Raw genomic sequence first — 20,344 nt, 5'->3', positions numbered from 1 at the left:
GATGGGGGTGGGGGAGAGGAGTGTGCGCCATTGAGAAGGTTCCCCAGGATGGGGTGGGGTGGGGGTCACCCATCTATGTCCCAGCTGAAGAGATGGTGCTTCACAAGCATGTCCTGCACCCCTTCCTTCAGTGGCTTCTTCTCCTTCTCCTGCAGGACGACACAGAGACCCGGGTCAGTGCACCGCACTCGGAAAAGGGGAGGTTGTGTCTGCAGGCAGAGCCCAAGCACGCCGAGGTCTCCAGCACCCAGACAGAGCAGCCTTCTGCACTTCCCACCTCCGCGCAGCTGAAACAGGGAGAGGCCCTGCGGTTTGGAGAGCACCGGGGAAGGGAGGGGCCTGCCATTTCCCCCTGCCCCAGCTGGGCAGGGGCAGGCAGCACCCCCTGCCAGCATTGCCACACAGCTCCTGTCCACAGCCTGCCCTGGCAGGGAAAGCGGCCCCACCCACAGCCTCTGGCACCGGCTCAAGAGGAGGCAGAGGATGGGCTGGAGCACAAAGCTGGGAGAGGGAGTCGGTAAGCGAAGCCCGCGGCTGAGAGAGAGAATGAGAGATGCCACCTACTCACCTCCCTCTTTATCGGCAGCTCCCAGTCCTGAGAGAGGCTGAAGGCAAATTTGCAGAGGACTCTGCAATGGAAGAGAGCGATGGTAACACACACAACACCCCCCCACCCAGATCACACTCCCAGCCTGTGCCCGCAGCTGCTGCCCCCAGGCACACAATTGCCCTGGCACGCCACTAAGCTTACAAGGATGAAATTTCTTGTTTGTTGGTGTTGAAAGGGCGGCACCAGCCATTCATCCCCTGTTTCCCCCTCCTCTTTGGGCTTCACATCCTGCCAGGCGCAGGCTGGAAAGAGAAGCTTGAAGATGTGACTCAAGTGCAACCCCTACAGAGCCTGACACAGCAGCACAGGGAAGCACAGACAGCCCCGGCCTCTGCTAGACGGCAGACACATGTGGCTGACTGAACGCAGCTGGCAGTCGGCAGGGTTGCAGGTTCCTCTCCAGAAGGCAGGCTCCTGCCAGTAGCACCTCTGCACCCCCCCCTCCCTGGAGTAAGAGAAGTGTCCTGACCCCCATGCACAAGTGCTGCATGGGGATGGCACGTGGAGCTCCCTCACTGGACCCGGCTCTAAGCAGAGGCTGCAGGCATAGCCTCAACCCTGTCCCTAGGACAGGGTTGCACAGCTCAGACCCTCCTGGCAACAAGCTCATCAGTCCTTCAGGCTCAGGGGAAACTCCTTGTGTGGGGGTGTCCTCCAATTCCTGCAGCAGTGAGGGAGCTGAGGCCCTCCACAGGAAGCTGGCTGGGAGAAATATGGCATAAGCCTCCGCTCCTGCTCCACACAAACCTGGGCCCAGCCATGAACCAGTCCCACTTGGTCCTTCAGCTGTGCTGAACTAGCGCTGCCCCCATGCTGCGAGAAAGCAGCCACGGGACATCGCAGCACAGAGGTGGAGGGGACTCCCTTCCTCCCATTCAGCAGCAGCACAAGGAGAACAGGGCACCCTGAGGTGTGTACACACAGGCCTGTTTCTGGCTACAGATACTCCCACCGGGGCCAGAGGCAACCGGGTGGTGCAGACAAAAGCCAGTTCCCGCAGGACGGAGCTCATCAGTCCTTCAGGCTCAGGGGAAACTCCTTGTGTGGGGGTGTCCTCCAATTCCTGCAGCAGTGAGGGAGCTGAGGCCCTCCACAGGAAGCTGGCTGGGCTGGGAGAAATATGGCATAACGCTCCTGCTCCACACAAACCTGGGCCCAGCCATGAACCAGTCCCACTTGGTCCTTCAGCTGTGCTGAACTAGCGCTGCCCCCATGCTGCGAGAAAGCAGCCACGGGACATCGCAGCACAGAGGTGGAGGGGACTCCCTTCCTCCCATTCAGCAGCAGCACAAGGAGAACAGGGCACCCTGAGGTGCGTACACACAGGCCTGTTTCTGGCTACAGATACTCCCACCGGGGCCAGAGGCAACCGGGTGGTGCAGACAAAAGCCAGTTCCCGCAGGACGGTGGCAGCAGCAGCAGCAGGGCTGGAGTGGTGGTGGTAGCAGGGGGGTTTGCTCTGCGGCTCCCTGGGACTGGATGTGGCTTTGCAGAGTGCAGGAGGGCCAGGAGCAAGCAGTGTGGATGTGTGCCCTGGGCTCCAAGCGATGTGCTTTGTGCAAACTTAGCTGCGTTCAGCCCCTGACAACGCTCCCTTGCTTAACCAGGAGTCAGCCGGTGAGTGACTCCTTCCCAGCCAGTGACAGCCAGACTGTCTCCCTGGCACATTCCCTGTTCCCTGCTTGGACTCATGGTGGCTGGCAGAGGACCTGGAGAGCAGGGTTTGGAAAAGGCACCATCAGAGTACATGCAGGGCACAGCAGGAGGTTGCTGGCAGGCAGAGGCTGCCTGCTTGTCATGACAGCTCCCCAGGAGCCAAGCTCTGCTCTTGATCAGGCAGGCACAGTGCATCGCTTTAAACTGTCTAGACAGTTGCTGCTGCCTCAGCACACAGAAGGAAATCTCTGCAGCGGGGATGTTTGGGCAGCCCACGCTGCTACTCACTGGAGAGGGTCCAAAACCAGCCATAGTGAGGGCTACCTCCTGCAGGGGAGGAGAAAATCCATTCCAGACCTGGGCAAGGCCAATGGGGACAGACTCACCTCAGCTCACATTTGATCTGCACCCAGCCGGGACTGCGCAGGAACGACCAGGGATGGAACCACTTCTCCACAGTCTGCAGGCTTGAGCACAGCACCTCTAGCCACAAATGTAGCACCTGCTCACTGCAGCGATGGAGTGGAGGCATGTTACTTGGCAGAAGCCAGGGAAAGAAGCCCCATCCCTTTGGGATAGTCTATTTTCAGCCCAAGCCTTGACCCCAGCCCACAGTCCTGTCCCCAGTGGGAACAGGATAACCCAGTAAACTTGTGTGAGCCACTCCATGCAATGAGAGCTACTTCTTCCAGCCAGGAGCCAGGCCAGCATTATGAACAAGAAAGAAGCAGGTCCCACTCAGTGGCTGCAGTGAGAGGGAGAAAAAGACCCTGTGGCCTAAGGTAGATTGAAACAACTGCTGCCCTTGAGCCTGCTCTGCCCCCTCCCAAGCTCCTTGCACCCCCCCTCTCCACCCAGGGGTATCAGGACCAGATGACTCACTTGAGTCCAACACAGATGAGAGAACGAAGCTTCACGTCCATCTGTGCATGTGCAGCATCGTGCGTCATGTTCACAGCCTGAACTGCCTGCGGGGTGGGAAGATGTGGTTACTGCCTTCTCAGCTTAGCCTTAGGCTGGGCTGGGCAGCCATTTCAGCAACACAGCCATATGCTCCCCTCCCCAGAGCTCCCCACCCTTACCCAGCACCACCTGCTAGCACCAGAGGGGCCGAGCCTTCCTGATGGCTTCACTTTCTGCTTTTGCCCAGGCACATGGTGTCTCTACTGCTTCCCATCAGGGAAGGTCTGGGAGCATCTCCCTAGAGAAGGGTATCACCCTTCAGCAGCCTCCATGGGAAACTTCCCCACACTACTGCTTCCCATCAGGGAAGGTCTGTGGAGCATCTCCCTAGAGAAGGGTATCACCCTTCAGCAGCCTCCATGGGAAACTTCCCCACATTAGGAGCTGGGCTCTGGCTGGGCTGGGGGCAGCACTCACCCGGTAAAGCAGCTCCTCTGGAGTGAGGACTTTGCCATCTTCATCAAGCCTGCAAAAGACCACAGCAGAGAGCTAGCTAGCTCCGGAGCCACCCCGGGCACAAGCAGGCCTTTCCCCCTCCATACCCCAAACAGCTCCCTTGCTACTGCTGAGCCCACAGGTGATTCTGCAGCCATGAGAGAGCAAGATACAGCCCCAGAAGCAAACACAGGAGCGCGAGGAAGGGGGCAAAAGCCACTGCCAGCCCCAAGTCAGCATGGGCACAGCGGCCTGCTGACACCACACTGACAGGAGGATGGGGCAGACCACGACCCTTCCCAAGGTGGAGAGCAGCAGCAGTTTGATGAGCATGCAGGAGCAGGGCACAGACCCAGCCGCTTCATGTCAATAAAGTGGCCTTACCTGTAAGTCTTGCAGAGCACAAGGCGAGAATACACAGAGTCAAAGTCCCGTTCCACTTCCCGGCTTGCAGCCTAGTAAGGCAGAGGGACAGTCAGTACACTCTGCCCTACAGCTCCCTCACCCCAGCCCTCTGGCAACACTGCCCCACGAAGGGAACTGAGACATCTCACCTCTTCAATGAACAGCCAGGGATGGCAGGGCCCCCCCAGCAGAGATGGCTTCTTCAATCCATGTTCAAATATGGACTTCAAGGCTGGACACAGCGTCCCTCGCACCAAGTCTGTCACGCCTTCTGTGACTGAGTCATCTCCAGCGATGGAGTACTGAGGAACACGAAGAGCCAGCTCTCAGCATACTGGCAAGGGGACAGAGCATGGTGGTGGTCCGCTCACCTACAGCTTCTCTGCACACACCTCTTCCGCTCCCAGGTGCCCACCAGCCCCGCCTCCCTTAACCCCTTATGCTCTTGCATAAGGCACCATGTTCAGTGCTACTCCCCTGGGATTTGCTGGGACACCAGGACCTTTGTGCCTAGGTGCTGCCCAGGAGACCACACAGGTGACCCCAGCACCATCCTGGCAGTGTTCAGCATGTAGGAACTGCTGCGGTTTGGTGTGATGCTGTCTGAGCTAAGGTAAGGAGAAGGACTTGCACTGAGGGTCTCTGGGACTCTGTAAGCTGCTAAAAGTCAAGGCAAATGGGGGTAGATGGGAATTCCCAGGTCAGCTGGTACACCACTCTGAGGTATCACCCTGACACACTGTTAGCATGAAGGGTATTCCAAAATTAGGATGAGTGGGATCCTCTCTATTTCCACAGTTGGGAGAACTGCTCAGCAGTACAGGGTGTGTTTATACACAGAGAGGTGACCTGCATCTAAGGAACCAGCCCCGACAAGGGGGTGAGGAAGCAAGTGAGATGTCAATAGTGACATCTCTCTAAGGGCTTCTCTTGGGGTCTCAGGTCAGCCTTTGAGCACTTCCTCACACTCCAAATGCTGAGGAAGAGAGGGAGAACAGTGCCTTCTCCACTTCCCTTGCAAATTTCCTAGGCCAACAGCTGATGACATTTGTCTCCTATCTCTTACCCCAGCCTTGGGGCCATATTGAGCTATCTGCTCTAAATAGGTGGCATCTCACCACTGCCGGTTGCGAGAGGAACTGAGACAGAGTGCCCCCTCGGGCACAGCTGCTCAGGGAGAATTCACTGTGGTGACTGCAAAGCATGAGCAGGATCCACAGGCACAGCCTCAAAGGAGGAAGAGAGCACAGGCAGCAGGGAGCAGGCAGAAACACTCTCCACAAGATCCTCCTGCGTACCTGCCTGCTGCTTTCTCAGCTTTCCCAAAGCTCATCTCCAGGGGCCTTGCAAGCCCAGGCATCACACTCAGCTGCCCTCTGGGGCCCTCATTCTCCACTTGGTCAGCATCAGGAAGTTGAGCAAACAGGCTTAGGAAGATAAGCTGCCTGATCACATCACTAAGTGCTCAATAGCCAGAGACAGCAAACAAACTCAAGAAGGGAAATATATGGCTCTTTTCAACTATGTTTTTTCAGCTATGACATGACTTTTTTTTAATGTTGGGGTTTTTTTGTTTTTGTTGCATTTTGGTTTTTTAATTACCTCTTTGCTCCGCTCATCCAAAATCTCCACAAATTTTGCAGGAAACCAACCTATAAAGAATGGACAAAGAATTGAGTCTGACACTGAGAAACCTCTAACACAGACAAGACCAGAGCCCAGTGGAAGCTGAGAATAAATCAGAGTTCATAGTGTCCAACCCCAAAGAAGGAAGCGAGCAGCCTCAAAATCACAAGAATTAAGGCAACTGCAAGAGGAAGCCAATTACAGGACACTGCCCACAAGCAGTGCATTGCATGCACCCAACCACCCTGCGCCAGGAGGATGGAGCCTAAACTTGCTGTTTGCAAGAAGTAACCAGGTAGCTGCACCACCGTGCTCATACCCTGCTTTAACCTTTCCCTCATCCCTAGCAGATGCTCTGGGTAACTGGCACAGCCTTTGCTGCAAATGTGCCAGAGCAGTTGCTGTGGATGAATGGATGCTTCGCATCCAGCCCCACTCTCCCCAGTGCAACCCATCCTGCTCTCACCTCTCAGTCCATTCAGCTCTCCCACCCAACAGTGCTCATCCTTCTGGGAAATGATCTGAAAAACAGGGATTGGAAAACACTGGTTGAAGAGAGTTCAGTGCCAGGAGGGCTACAGCTGCCCGGCTGTGTGTGCACAATGAGGAACTGCTTTCTTCAACTGTTTTGCCAATGTTCTCTTCTCATGCGGCTCAGGGCCTTCAAGGGCAAAAAGCTACTGCAAACACAATGCTATGCCTGTTTTCCCCAATTTCAGATGGGATGCCCACAACTAAAACGCAAATGGATGCTTTTACAGTCTTACCACAGCTTAGTGCGCAGTGTTAAACCAGGACCCAGGGTGGACCAAATCAATCTTTTTCTCAGCTGTATGGCAGCCAGGAAAGGGACTTTGTGATTGCATTGAGAATGACCCACAAGACGACACTCACAGGAACATACTGCCTCATCCCCAGGCAGCCCCCAGAAACACCAAGTGCTTCCCTTGAACTCCTAACTGGGCTCTGAGCTGATCTCCTCCCTTCTTTCCCTGCAGAAGAGGCAGTGCAGCGTCCCCAACAAGTTGGGTCTGCATGGTCTTGCCCTGGTCCCTGTCTCATAGGCTGACACACCGTAATGATGTCATTCTTGCGGAAGCCCAGCTCATCGTCATCATGGCGCTCAAAGTCCAGTAGTGCCTTGGCTCGTCGTCGTCGGTTGCGGGAACAGGCCACATAGTTCTCGTGATCCCGCTGGTGGCTCTCCATGCTGTAGTCTGGAGTCAGATCCTAGCATGCATGTGGGCGAAGAAGAAAGAGGAATGAAAAGCAACAGATGACTCCTAGCTGATCTGCCAAAGCTTGCATGCCCCTGTTCTCAAACCTTTTCCTTCTTCTCCTAGCAGGCAGACAACCTCTCAGCACAGCCGTCCTCCACCAAGGATGGGTGGAGCAACCCTCACCCTCCACTCATTGCACCTGGCATGTTGTTCCTCAAGCCCAAACACTCCAGGAGCATTTGAACAGCCCTGTCCTGTGCTGAACACTCAACACTCGTGCCTGGAGCAGACAGCAGTGAAGATCCAGCTGTTCCCACTCACAATGCTGCAGTTCTTGGGATCCACACACTGGAAGTGCCGTGCAACCTGGAGAATGGCCTCACGCAGGTCGGCCACCAGCTCCGTCTGCTTGATGTTCTTGGCTTTCAGTGCCTCCAGATCGTCGTCCCCTGGGGGAGCCCACACAGCCAGCGGGAAGGCGAGGAAAGGAAAACAAGTATAGGGTATTTATTTTTTTGTTAATATTAGAAATCATTGATTCTACAGAAATCAAAAAAGCCTGACATTAGAAATGCCTACGCTAAGGCAGGTACTTACTGCCAATCTATTCATTAATGTAAATAACCAATACCAATTTGACTGTCTCAAATTTTAAGGAGCTGGTATTTCAAACCACATATGGAACTGGAAGATGTCATCTTTGATCTCTCTGGACAACTCAGTATACCAAGGTACTGCGTACTACTTTAGAGAAGTGTCTATGCAGTATATAGACAGCTGAATGGTGGGACACAAAACTAGGGAACTTTCAAAAATTCTCTTCAACTGAAATTCTGTTGAAACTGAAACAGCTTTTGGTTGAACTACTTCTGATTTTTGCACACCTTACAGGCTGAGAGCATATTCTTCATTGAGTCTTGAAAAAAATTTGAAAAACCAAGACAGCCCACTTTCCTGTGTCAGCCTAGAAGTCAGAGCCACGAGAGAAAAGCTGCCATCTACTTAAGACCTGGACCTCCCTAAGAGCCAGATTTCAAAGGTTTTGGGTGTATAGAAATGGTCATAAGTACAAAGTAAAAGTTACCAAAGCATCTTTCTAATCACTAATTCCCCCAGGAGTTCTGACAGCCTAACTCTATTAGTTTATGCAGAAAGATACCTAATGGGATGAATTCTTTAGGCAGTTAATGTATCTGAATGCCTTAAAAATTGGGTATATGATGTTTGGGAATAATGAACCATTTGCTTCTTTTTCTAAAAAAATTCAGTTTGTTTTAAATTCAAAGTGTATTTTCATACATCTGTTTTTGCTCTCTCTACAGTATACTGAAGATGTGGTAGCTTGATTAACAAAAATCAACATTTAAACCAATGTATTTTTCACTGAACTCCAATTTTTATACAGACACAACTTTTATGCAAGACCCAAGTAAATAATTGGCTAGCAAATTAGTGCTCTGCTTATCTTCTAACAGCATTATACAAACCAATATGAATAAAAGTGTGGGCCAAGCTATAGAGCTGCTGCAACAGCTATGTACACACGAAGCTTCTGCTTATTGGAAAGTGATTCACAGTATCTTTTAATCACAAGTGATCCTAATTAAAAAGACTAAAACTTTAAGAACATAAATAGAAGCACAAAATTAGATTTAAAATTATTTTTATAATTGTTTTCTATTTGCTAAATTAAAATTATTAGAGAATCAGACACACAGAGCTTAAGAGAAAACTGAACTTTGCTTCCGGACTAGAAAAATTGTAGGGCATACTTACTCCCAGTCCAAGCAATGAAAATTAACAAAACCTCCTCCTCAGTGGCCAGGGGTAGGAAATAGAGCATGTAAGAAGTCTCACTACAGATTCAGAGATACAAAGATTGTAAATAGATAGGTGATCACGCAGACGGCGGGGATTCCCAGAAAATTCATGTGCTAAAACAGAATGTGACTAAAGAAGAAACGACTAAACCACAGCCACACTAGCTCAGTGGGCTGCCCTCATTTACATAGATCACCGATTCTTTCTATCATCATTCAGTCCCTTCTGGCTGAAATACCGTCCTCCTCCCTCTGCACTCAGATCAATCCCACCCAAACACAAGCAGGAGATATGGGAAGCAAGTTCCACACCCTCCCACCTTAGAATATACACGATACAGAGGAAAGCAACTGGGGTTTCCACCAGATTCACCTCACTGCACCCGACACGCCTGCGTGTACATTTCCAAAACAGGAAACCAGTGCAGGATCGGCCACATGTGAGGAGGCTCTATTTTGAGTCTGCAAAGGCTGACTAGCTGCACAGTTGTGCAGAGGAGGACTAGCTCTCCTGCATTTCCTTGTCACAACGCCCATCCAACAGGAAAAGGGCAACACGCACATCTTGTTCTTCGCCAAACTACCTTTCACTGTTTCTTCTTTCTATTCCTTCGTTAGAAATATGGTCCAACTCCTTGAATCTCAGCTAGAGAAAGCCCTGACCTAGCATGAGCAAGAGTCTGGCTTTGAGCAGGAGAGGTTGGCCTACAGACATCTAGAGGTCCCTTCCAAACAGTGCTCCTGTGATTCTATGACTCCTTGCCAAGTGACTACTAAATCTGCATTCACTCTAAGGAAGAAGAATTAAGTTCTGGGTAAGTTCTTGCTCCCACCCAGACAAGGGCTATGTACCAGCTCTACACAGTGACTATCACAGGCAGCAGACTTTACACTTAAGGTTGATTGACAGTTCCCAGTATAAGGTGAATTTATCACATCCAAGCTTTCCTTCCCCTCACTTGGGCTGAAGTTTTCCATCCTGGTCTTCTGCTGCAGGATGTCAACTTCTCTATTTTAACCGACGTTTTAATTACTAAGAATAATTTAAGGTAAAAAATATGACAGTCACTGTACAGAAACCCCACTAAAATGAAAAAACACTATCAATCATCTCAGTTCTGCCACTGATACATTTTGAAGCTTGAACTTAAAATTTATCTTTGTGCGTGGGTATAACTCACTATCACCTTCATAAAGCTACTGAAACTTGGTCAAGGAGACTATCTGAAACACAAGAAAGATGCATTTCGCAGCCAAGTTCCCTGCCAGTTCAGTCTGTACTGACTGTATGATAACATTACATACAAGAGGACTGAGTTTAGGTTGCACAAGAAACTTTCCTGCATTTCTTCACTTCTGCATGCTTGACTTTACAGCTGCATTGGTCTTCTACCATAACTTTTATATGTGATGCTGTATGTGCTTGTAGCAAGCCTGCGACAATATATCAGCTTCCTGGAGAACATCAGAAAAGCTCTTCTCTGAAAAGACCAGTAAAACCCAGTTTTAGATTTATTCAGGCCATTTCAACCACAACAGGAACATTGTTTGAACCCTGTAAATTCAGTATGTTGTCTTCCTCCGGAAAAACAATTTCTGTGGTGACATGTGGCAATTTCAAGAAAGCTAACCAGTTGCAAGGAAGGTGATGACAGTGAGGCTTACAATAGAAAGGGCTATTATGCAGTCACAGAAGCAAGTTACTTTTAAACCAATGCAAAACCTATTCTGGTCGTCTGATTTCTGGACATACGCTGGCTTAGCTCATAAGCAAAGAAAATGAAGACTCAGAAGTGTTCGCAACATCGAACTCTCAGATTAAGTAAGGGGGAACATCAGTGATGTTTGCATTTATAAATTTTGATGGGTGACGTGCTGGACCATCCTGCCCTGTCTCAGATCTTCAGAGATGTTCCTGAACTGAGCAGAGTAACATCAGGAGAGTACAACATCCAGCCTGTGGACTGCATGTGGTCTGCCAGAAAACGTGTTTGACCTGTTGGTCAGTGCAAGAAGGACATTACAGCTGGGCTGAGCTGCAGCCTACTGTTAGTTACCATTTAAGGACTAACCATCTAACTTAAAATTCACTTTCTGAGCTCAGACCAAAGCAAGCAAGTAGAAAACTGCACTTCTTCCCTCTCATCCTTCAGTTCTGGCTTCCTCCTCTCCTCTTCCTCTGTCCCAGTGTTTTCCTGCTTTGCTCACTCCCCTCCCTCCTAGGCTGCTATATCCATCAACACCACGTGAAAGGCACAGGATTGTCCTTACCGAAAAGCAGAGAGGTGATGCCAGATTTCCTGCGCTGAGTCCTGCGCCGTACAATCTGCGGGAGAGGGAAGCGAGAGAACAAAGTGCACACAGTAGGACAGATTTCAGAAATAAAATAAAGCAATCTTCCACACAGGTCAGCTCTGGGCAAGGGTTCCTGACAGCTACCACTGGAAGGGGCAGGCAAATGAACTGGCAATTTTAGACAGGAGTTGTTCTAGCTCTAACGCAATGAATCAGCTCTACTGCTTGATCTGGTCCATGTGCAATGGGTTGTTTATAGCTCAATTATTACGAAATCATAGTTGAAGTTCAAGAATCAACCATGATTCGAGTGAATAATTTCAGTTCCAATTCTACTTGTTGCCAAAAGCAGTTCTACACGTAATTACATATAAATTTCTAAGTGGATGCCTATTACATTTTAGAATTGCAGTAGTGTCTTGCGATTAGCACACAGACGAGCATCAAGAATATATCTTCCATGCAGGCTTGACAAGTAGGAGCTACTACATCCGCAACTGCAGACTGTAGTCCAAGAATAAACACAGGTGCATTTTTTATTCAGCTTCTCAAAGGCTGCTGCTGTTTTCTGACTCTGCCTTCCAGAGCTTAGTGTATCAGTTTCTTACTAATGGATTAACTCCAGTTCCTACTCTGCATGCTCCAAGCAAATTCTGCCAAAAGCATATGCTGTTTCTTTTGGTTTCCATTAACAAAATGCATCACCTTCCATCATAACTCTCATTAATGATAATTACAATCAATGTCAATATCCCTTTCACCTGGAGATTTATCAACCAGGACAGATCTGCCAGCATTTCATTAGCACAGACCTCCCCCTCACTTCCCAATACCTTTTCCTCCACTGGACGACAGAGTCATCCTGGAGTCAAAATCCTCTCAGACAGGAGGACCTCTTGCTCACAAACAGCAATTGGGAGGGAACACGTAAGGGACTGGTAAAAACGGAGCAGCAGAGGCAGATGGGACTCTGTGCACTCACTTTGGATAAATTGTTGACAGTGGTGCTGGAGTTGAGCAGCTGCCCTTGGTCAGCAATGAGGTAGGCCAAGTGTTTGCGACGCTGGGTCTCCACTGCCACATCTGTCAGTGAGCCAGCCACGCGCATGGCCTCCCGCAGCAACACATCTGCGTCTTCAATCTGACTTGGGATGTCTGAGAGTGTGTTGAAGATTGAGGCAGAGTTCTCGGACTGGATTAGCTCATCCTCCTGCAACGATGCAGTCATTTTGCCACACAGAACAGTGAGCACGACAGCTATGCTCTTGGGGCTGCTAGATGCAATTTTACATTCAGTGTACAGCCTGGGCCAGAAACAATGCAGGTACAGCTAGATAATTCCACAAAAACTTCAGCAGGAAGAGTCCAAGCCACCTATGGGACGGGAACAGCATCTTTTGCTACTCTACTGCACTGAGATCTGCCCCCAAAATTCTAGCTGGCATGTTTTTGAATCATAGCACCCATCATTGAAATGAAGTCAAATCAGCAAGGAAAAGACAAAACAGAAGCTATTCTGCATCCACCGCCAAGACTGGACACAGCAGGGATCTTCCTGGGGACAAGGGAATGGAAGCTGCTCAGTCTCATACACTATAGAGCGCCTACCATGTCAAACTCTGCTCCACCTTCCCCTTACTCCCAGCAGGCTCACCCTTGCCCTTCAACACAGCAAGCTGAACCACAAAGTTATTTTTCGCATAAAAAGGAAAAGATCAGGCGGTTAAACGTAAGTCAGCCAAATCAAATGTAGCCAGGACAATGCTAACCTCTTGGAGCATTCAACAGTGCTTCCCAGATGACCACAACCTCGGCTTTATATCTCTGCTCAGAGATGGTGCAAAATCAAGAAGTATCTTGGTTTAGGTAAGATGGACCCTCAGGTTGGGATCTAGACTGAATAGAGGGGAGCAGCTGATGGGGTTTAATTATGAGGGAACAAATGAGGTAGGCAGTGGAAACAGCAATCCCTGAATCCTGTGAAGTACCTTGGAAGTTATTCACAGCCCCCAGTTCTGAGGAAGGCAGGAAGTCATCTTCCTGAGCACATTCCCAAACCACACACAGGAAGTGGATACAAAACCTTCTTGCCCCTAAAACTCAGAATTAAACACCGATGTACTATAAAGGAGGAAGAGGAGGTGGGAATTACCTTCATACTGAGCATGCCCAAAGTGAGCTGGAACAGCACCAGAGAGCCCTGGTAGAAGAAGAGGTCCCAAATACGTAGCAGCAGCTTGATGTGGACAACACTAGCGAAAGAGGTGAGGAACCAGTGCAAGGTGATCAAGGAGAGCTCTGTGAATAAAGACACAGAAAAGAAATATGACAAGGGAAGTCAGCCAACCAGTGAAGATGGACTCTTCTAAGTGCTCTCCTCCCAGCTCAAAGATGACCATGCACTGCCTCCAGGGCCAGGAGGTTTGCTCCTAGCCCTGCTGCTCTCCCTTTGTGAAACAAGAACAATAATTTTTGTCTGTGTGTCACGCTGGCAAGAAAAGCTATGGTTTCTAGGGTACGCTTTTACCGATGTCGTGCTCCTGGAGCAGCTTGTCCAGGCGGGGCAAGTACTGCACAATGAGCTGTCGCAGGACACGCTGGTCAGTCTGCACGCCCATCAGGGTGGTGCTGAAGTAGGAGGCAGGAACCAGTTCCTCGATGATAGCACACATCATCCAGAAGGCATCTTCCTCCTCCAAGAAGAGCAGCAGAGAGGCAGCCACCTAGGATTTTGAAGGAAGAACTGTATGTCCTAAGAGGAGTAGAACTCTTTCCCCACTTCCTCACGTGGAGAGATGGACCAGTATCTAGGTGACCAACATCTTCCTTCCTCCGCAGCAGCTCTCCTGCAGTCTCCCACTGAAGTGATTTCTCCTCAGTGTAATGCCTGTCCCTCCCCAACAGATGGACTGAATTCTTCCACATCTTTGTACACGTGGTGCTACTCTGCTCTCCCTTCCTTAGGAAAAATGTTTCATGTAGAAGGGATTTCCCTTCAGCTCATCTGGAGGCCATAGTGTCTGGCAGCACTGCCTCAAATCACTTGCCCCAGCATAGACACCACAGACAAAACGATCCCTATCATAAAGACACTCTGAAAACAGGTTACCATGCCAGTGCCTTGGCAATATCCAATCTCTGGGTAGAGCCAGGCAAGTCCCCGTAGTATCCTGCGTAGCCGTGGCACCCCGATACTGTTCATGTTGGAGAAGCAGGCGTTGCTGGGCATCGTGCGGAGCAAGTCCTTTTCAATCTGCGAGACAGCCATAAGCAAGGACAGGGTCAGCTAGTAGCATCTGAACAATTGCCTTTTGCACTTCCCCATGGCCTCTTGCCTCAAGGAACAAGGAACGCTGCTTCCCCGCACTCATGCATAAGTCCTTAGGCACCAAAGAAGATGGCCCTGTCCAAGAAGACACCCTGACCTGGGGTCAGTTTAACAGCCTTCACTGACACGTGGGAAAATGCCAGTGCAGACAGTGACTTGGTGTCTCCTAAGAAATACTTGCCTAAACTCAGCCCCTAGCTTCACCACTGAGAATAGTAGGCATACTGATTGGGAATTTCATCTGCTTGGATTTCAAGCAAGGCTTCCCAACGAACCCATCCCAGAAAGAAACCAACAACCTGGCCACAACTGTGACAGGGGACTTGCAGGTGAACAGCCCACAGATCTCCTTTGGGCACTGCTGTTCCTCCTTCCAACCATTTTGAACCTAGCTTCTTAGTGAGAGGTGAACGTGTGCAGAGCTCAGTTTCTTTTGCCATGGCCTTTGCCTCCTCCCATAAAAGGAGAGGTCAGAGGAAGAGGGAAAACACCCTGTAACAGTCTTGTTGGTGTTCAGAGACTTTGTATTTGAGGGAACAAAGAGAGTCCCTGGAAGCAGCTGCCACTACCTCAACAGAGGTGCATCTGTCAGCCTTTCACCCTTCACTTCCCTCAGTGACTATCAGGATGTTTGCTGGGATGCAACTGCAGCACTGTTTTCTAGCCTGCAGGTAGCATGGGTCCAACCCCTTCCCTGCTGTCCTAGGAAGCAGGGGAGCTGCACAGTTGGTATTCCAACAAACGAAGGAGAAATATGCGCAGTAGGATTGAGCTTTAGCAGGATTCAACCACATATGTCCTCTCAACTGTCCCTGCTGCAGGTGTTAGGCAGATACCCCTTCCTCCTCACGCAGCAAATCTTGCCCTTCTCCCCACTCCCTTGTGCCCAGTCAGCATTAGGCAGTATCTCCTACCTGTTTGGCAGCAATGGTTTCATCGTTAGAGCTGTTTTTCACGATATCCCGATATGACATCTCTGAATTCCTCTTCTTCTGCAAGGCCCCCGACAGGCGCATCCACAGCTGCGGGAGGCAGGGTGAACAGAGATAGGACGAGTAACTAAGACAGCCACAGAAAGCCATCATCTGGCACCCTCTCAGCTAAGAGGGTGCACTTGCTCCACTGTCTCTTACTCCAGGCCTGCCCAGAACAGGCAGCACTCTCACCTGTGGCCTCATGCTGTGCGGGATGCCGGCAAGCACCAGGGAGCGCAGCTTGTCTGAATGCGGTAGGGTGACCTCAATTTTGTCCCAAGTGAGGTCGCCCACGTCATGGTTGTGTGTGAATTCCAGATGAGCCTGCCACTTGAGCCTCTGCTGTGGCTCCTCCGTCAGTGGGACCCCCAGAAGCTTGCTGGAGTTTGGCTCAGCACCATCTGCCTCAGCAAAGGGCAGAGAATGAAATGGAGACAAGTGAGAGAGGGAACAGGAGAGGGAACAAACATAGGGCAGGGTGGGGAGTAGGAAGGCCATCTGAAGAAAGCACATTAAAAACATTCACGTCTTCCAGCCAGAACATGGAAAGGCAAAGCTTGGTTTCTGTCTTCTCCATGCAGCAAATTTTATGGTCATAAGCAAAAGGCACTGGGGCTTTGAGAACTAAGAAGCTGTCTGCAGGCTTCTAGTCTCTACTTACTCTTGATTTAGAGCAGAGTGTGGCTGGAATTAAACAAAACCCTGGCAGCAGTCATCCTGCTGGGTTTTGTAAGGATCTGTAAATCAGGCTGACAAAAGCATAGCAAGCCTCAGAGGTGGCAAGCAGAAGCTATATGCTCATGCAAGTAATGAGGTGCAAAATGTTAACTTTGGGGATATTTAATCACCAAAAAAGCTTTAATAAGGACACTTCCAAATTCACAATGAGAGAGCACCTTAACTTGAGGCTGGCTTTCTAAAATAGATGCTTTAGCACAAGTACAGGTTTGATGCAAGGCACTCTGTCCTTCATCTTATAACACATCCCAACAGTGCAGTCCAAATCTTTCTGCTGATTTTATAATGCACGAGTCTATCAAATGTTCTAGCTGAAGAAAATCCCTGTGTCCTGTCCTCATCTCCCAGTCATTACTTCAAAGAGGATCCTCTATGACTCAACGTGCCTCAGGGCACACATGCAAACAACTTCTGCCCTTGCACTGTATGGCCTGAGCCTGGAAACGTCCTCTCAGAGCACATAAAGCAATTCCTATGTCCTCCACTCCTCTCTCTTCCTCTTCGCAAAGGCAGCCAGCTGTTGTAGTTCAATGCCCAGCTGCAATAGGTCTCCACACCTCCTCCTATTTGGTTGCCTGCCTCTATATCTTGCAGAAAAAACTAGGATGTGGGTTCTGCCCCTACAATTTGCCTTACACTTTGCCAAGCTGCTGGGATGGGCAGAACACATACTGCTGCCACTCACCTTGGCCGTGAGTCTTTCAACGGACAGCACGTGTCACTGTGCCTGCTATCAGTGCTTACAGTGCTACTGAACACGACAGAGACCCCACTGTGAACTGGGAAAGTTGCCCTTCCCCAGCATGCAGCTGCTAATGGAAATGGTAACTTCCTCGTAACTTTTCTCTATCTTACCCATGGCACAGGCATAAGGGGATGGAAATGACTCTGCTGCATAGTCTATGCTCCAAACTCCCATAAGGCCAGCACGTCTAATGCACTTGATTACAATGGTAAGATACAGCAAGATGACGACAGGTGGGTAGACAAGACCTAGCACAGAATGGTTGCAAAATCACCTTGCCATACTCAGAAGCATGGGAAGGGCTGGGCACAGGACACAATGGAAGGGGGAGGGATGGGACTGGCTTTACCTTCCTTATCAACTCGGAAACCGAATTCATCGTAGTGGAACTCTGGCTGCTCGACGGATTCTTCTTTCTGGGAGATGTGAGGAAGGAGAACAGACACTTTCACCAGTTTAGCACTGAACAACTGAACAGAGACATGTGGATATTGCCCCATCCCACCACTGTCTGCACTGTGCCCTGTGAGCAACTAGACTCCTTGCCCTTTTATTTTCAATGCCTCCCACCACAAGTCCCAGCTGGGGAGGTGTTGCATGCCATTCCCATTTTGACTTCTCCATGGAAGTTGTGAAGCCCTGCCTTCACACCTGCGCAGATTTTCCCAGCAATCCTTTTTCCAGCATGGCTTGAGCACAGCATCTTATCAAGATCAGAACTTCCCACCTGGAGGGGCATGCAGCCCTCCTCATGGACTGAGGAATCCACACACTTAAGTGTGTGGCATGCTAAAAGTGGTCTCTACTGTCTGCATCTCCAATACACAGCAGTCGTCTGTTACCTCTGCACACACACTGCAAATTCAGCTCCCTGCATTGCTCCATCTCCTGCCTGTTGCTTTCAGATTTCTCTGAAAGACAGCACACAAAACTGGGATTTGCACCTGTGAAGCAAACCCAAATTATAGGCCAAAGGAAATTAAGGTCCATGACCCAAATCTCAAACTTTCCTCATCTGTGCTCATGGTTGGCATTGGGGAGTATGCACTGGAGGTTACAATCAGGCTTTTTTAAGGAGTGCAAGCCTACAGATACCTCCCCTTTCCTGCAAGCCCACCTGCCCTTCCTGTGGGTCTCACAAGCATTGCACCGAGGCAGCGCCCAAGAAGCATGCTTCTAACATAGCTCCACAATAAGTTTCAACCTGCTTCACTGGGCTCAGCTGCCTTCAGCAAACACTGCGGCTAAGTTACAAAATTCCATGGCTGCTTCCTTCCTTCCTGCTCTGCCCACCTGGTGACAAGTCTTGAGGCTAGCATTTCCTGCCATGCACAAGCCATTCAGAGTAGCTTGATGGTGACAGACTCCCTGAGGGTGTCAACATTTTTACAGTGGAGCAATAGTTGCAAAACAGCAGGGCAATAATTCACACAAGTTTCTTTGTGCTCTGCAAGATCCTCTTGCAAGAGCCAGGATGCAGCCATGAAGTTAAACATGAAGTTTAAGTAGCAAACAAGCATCCACAACCAAACCACCGGAGGAAGAGTGCACCTCTCCCTCCTTTTCCCTGTGGCTTTTCAGAGATCACCAGAAATTGCCAGGGTCCCTTTACTTCTGTGCAGAGCCAGAAAACACCCGCTCCCTGCCCCACACCATACCTCTGTGTATTTTGCCAGGATCTCCTGAGGCCAAATGCTGGGAGTGAGTGCTGAGAAGGGACCCCCAGCAGAGGGAGTGTGATGGCCTAAACAGAAAGAGATCAACATACAGCAGTGAAAACCTGGAGCGACTCCCTTGGAAGATGCACACTTGATACAGACTGTTCCAGCAAGAGAAGGCTCCCTGCCCCACACCATACCTCTGTGTATTTTGCCAGGATCTCCTGAGGCCAAATGCTGGGAGTGAGTGCTGAGAAGGGACCCCCAGCAGAGGGAGTGTGATGGCCTAAACAGAAAGAGATCAACATACAGCAGTGAAAACCTGGAGCGACTCCCTTGGAAGATGCACACTTGATACAGACTGTTCCAGCAAGAGAAGGACTCTCTCAGCAGTCACTACTGCCACTCTAGACATTAAGACAGCTCCCACTTCACCAAGGAAGCAAGTAATTTCAGATGGTTTTGTCCCTTATCATCAAGCAAAAGAAGCAGGAAGGCCAAAAGGAGTTCCCTCTAAGAAAGAGACTTTTAGGGAAAGGAAATCCCTTCCCACAAAAAGAGATCCCCCCCCCCCCCCCCCCCCCCTGCCACTCTAGACATTAAGACAGCTCCCACTTCACCAAGGAAGCAAGTAATTTCAGATGGTTTTGTCCCTTATCATCAAGCAAAAGAAGCAGGAAGGCCAAAAGGAGTTCCCTCTAAGAAAGAGACTTTTAGGGAAAGGAAATAGTTCTGTGGCATCATGTGATCTTTCTTCTCCTTGGAAAAGCTGTGTGGTCAGTGCCAAGCCAGGGGTACCATTACAAAAAAAATTATTATGGAGAAGTAAACCCCTCCTACAGAGTCACTGACCCCAGCACCAGCAGCACTCCAGAGTTCCCTGAAACTTTGTCACCCACGCACCAAAATGGGAAATCAGAGTGCTCAGCAAGATGCTCCCTTTGCTGCAGAAGGGCTGGGACACTTCTGCCCCTCCCTGCAAGGTTGTCAGACCATGCATAAAGAGCTGCAGCAATGAAAATATGCCTATCATCATGGTCTTTTGTGTTCAAGGTAAACACCTTTGCAGTCTCGGGTAGTGTCCCACTGAACAGCTTCCTTTGTAATAATAGCAGATGTCAAGTTTTGCAACTGAAGCAGGTAAGTATGTCTCAGGCCTTGCTGCGCACATCAGTGACAAAAAAGTTTACTTGGCTTCGAAGTATAGTCTCCCTCAGGGTTACATGCCCTGAAATAACCACCTGGACTGGGAAGGAAGGTGTACACAAAAATATGGGGTGGAAGAGTGGGCCACTGTAAGATGGATGTGCTGGAGGAGACCTAGTTTTAGCAAAGCTTATATCTCAGTAGCTCACAGTTGAACTCAAGTAATTCTTCAGCCTTCTGCCTTCCCTAGGGCTACTATTTTACAGCAAAAATGTCTCAGATCATAAGCAAGCCACCTACTTTGGGGCAAGTCTTGGGAGGAGAACAGAACAGAGCAAATCTTACGAAAAATGGGGAAGGCAGACTACATTTCAACCTCCTTCTTCCTCTGTGTTCAATGGCTGAAGCAGCTTCTGCAGGCTTCAGCACAGGGTAAAAGAAGGAACTGAGTTCACCCTGAGTGAAAAGGCAGCTGTGTCACAAAGAGCGGGGAGGTCTCTTCTCCCCGAATTTGACCAGACAGCACATTAATGTAAAGAATGGCTCTTGGACCCAGTAACTTTATTTTACTAAGTTGCAGCTGAAGAAAGAGCAAGCAACCAAACAAGAAGGTACTTTGTCCATTTTTGTCTGCTCACCTGACATTATGCTAGGTAAGGCTGAGTAGCAGAGGCTGTCAGCAGGTCCAGAAATGCTGTTCTCAGAGGTAAGAGGTCACTATCCTG

The 20,344-nt window shown here is 49.8% G+C and overlaps 1 protein-coding gene across 1 annotated transcript; it reads right to left on the bottom strand.

Moving 5' to 3' along the window:
* Positions 1–21: 21 nt before the first annotated feature.
* On the bottom strand, positions 22–20,344 carry SGSM3 (small G protein signaling modulator 3). Its single transcript, XM_009289997.2, has 21 exons — positions 20,258–20,344; positions 18,674–18,759; positions 17,165–17,231; positions 15,525–15,733; positions 15,273–15,380; positions 14,140–14,283; positions 13,558–13,753; positions 13,183–13,328; positions 12,013–12,240; positions 11,007–11,061; positions 7,237–7,364; positions 6,770–6,925; positions 6,162–6,216; positions 5,672–5,721; positions 4,219–4,371; positions 4,049–4,119; positions 3,647–3,695; positions 3,149–3,234; positions 2,653–2,775; positions 569–629; positions 22–149 (listed from the first exon to the last, which is right to left on the bottom strand). Exons 1-21 carry the CDS (start codon positions 20,262–20,264, stop codon positions 66–68), a joined length of 2,262 nt encoding a protein of 753 aa, XP_009288272.1. The 5' UTR covers positions 20,265–20,344; the 3' UTR covers positions 22–65.

This window comes from Aptenodytes forsteri, unplaced genomic scaffold (genome assembly GCF_000699145.1).
Source record: "Aptenodytes forsteri isolate BGI_AS27 unplaced genomic scaffold, ASM69914v1 Scaffold284, whole genome shotgun sequence".
Lineage (NCBI taxonomy): Eukaryota > Metazoa > Chordata > Aves > Sphenisciformes > Spheniscidae > Aptenodytes > Aptenodytes forsteri.
This window is presented reverse-complemented; position numbering and strand designations above follow the sequence as displayed.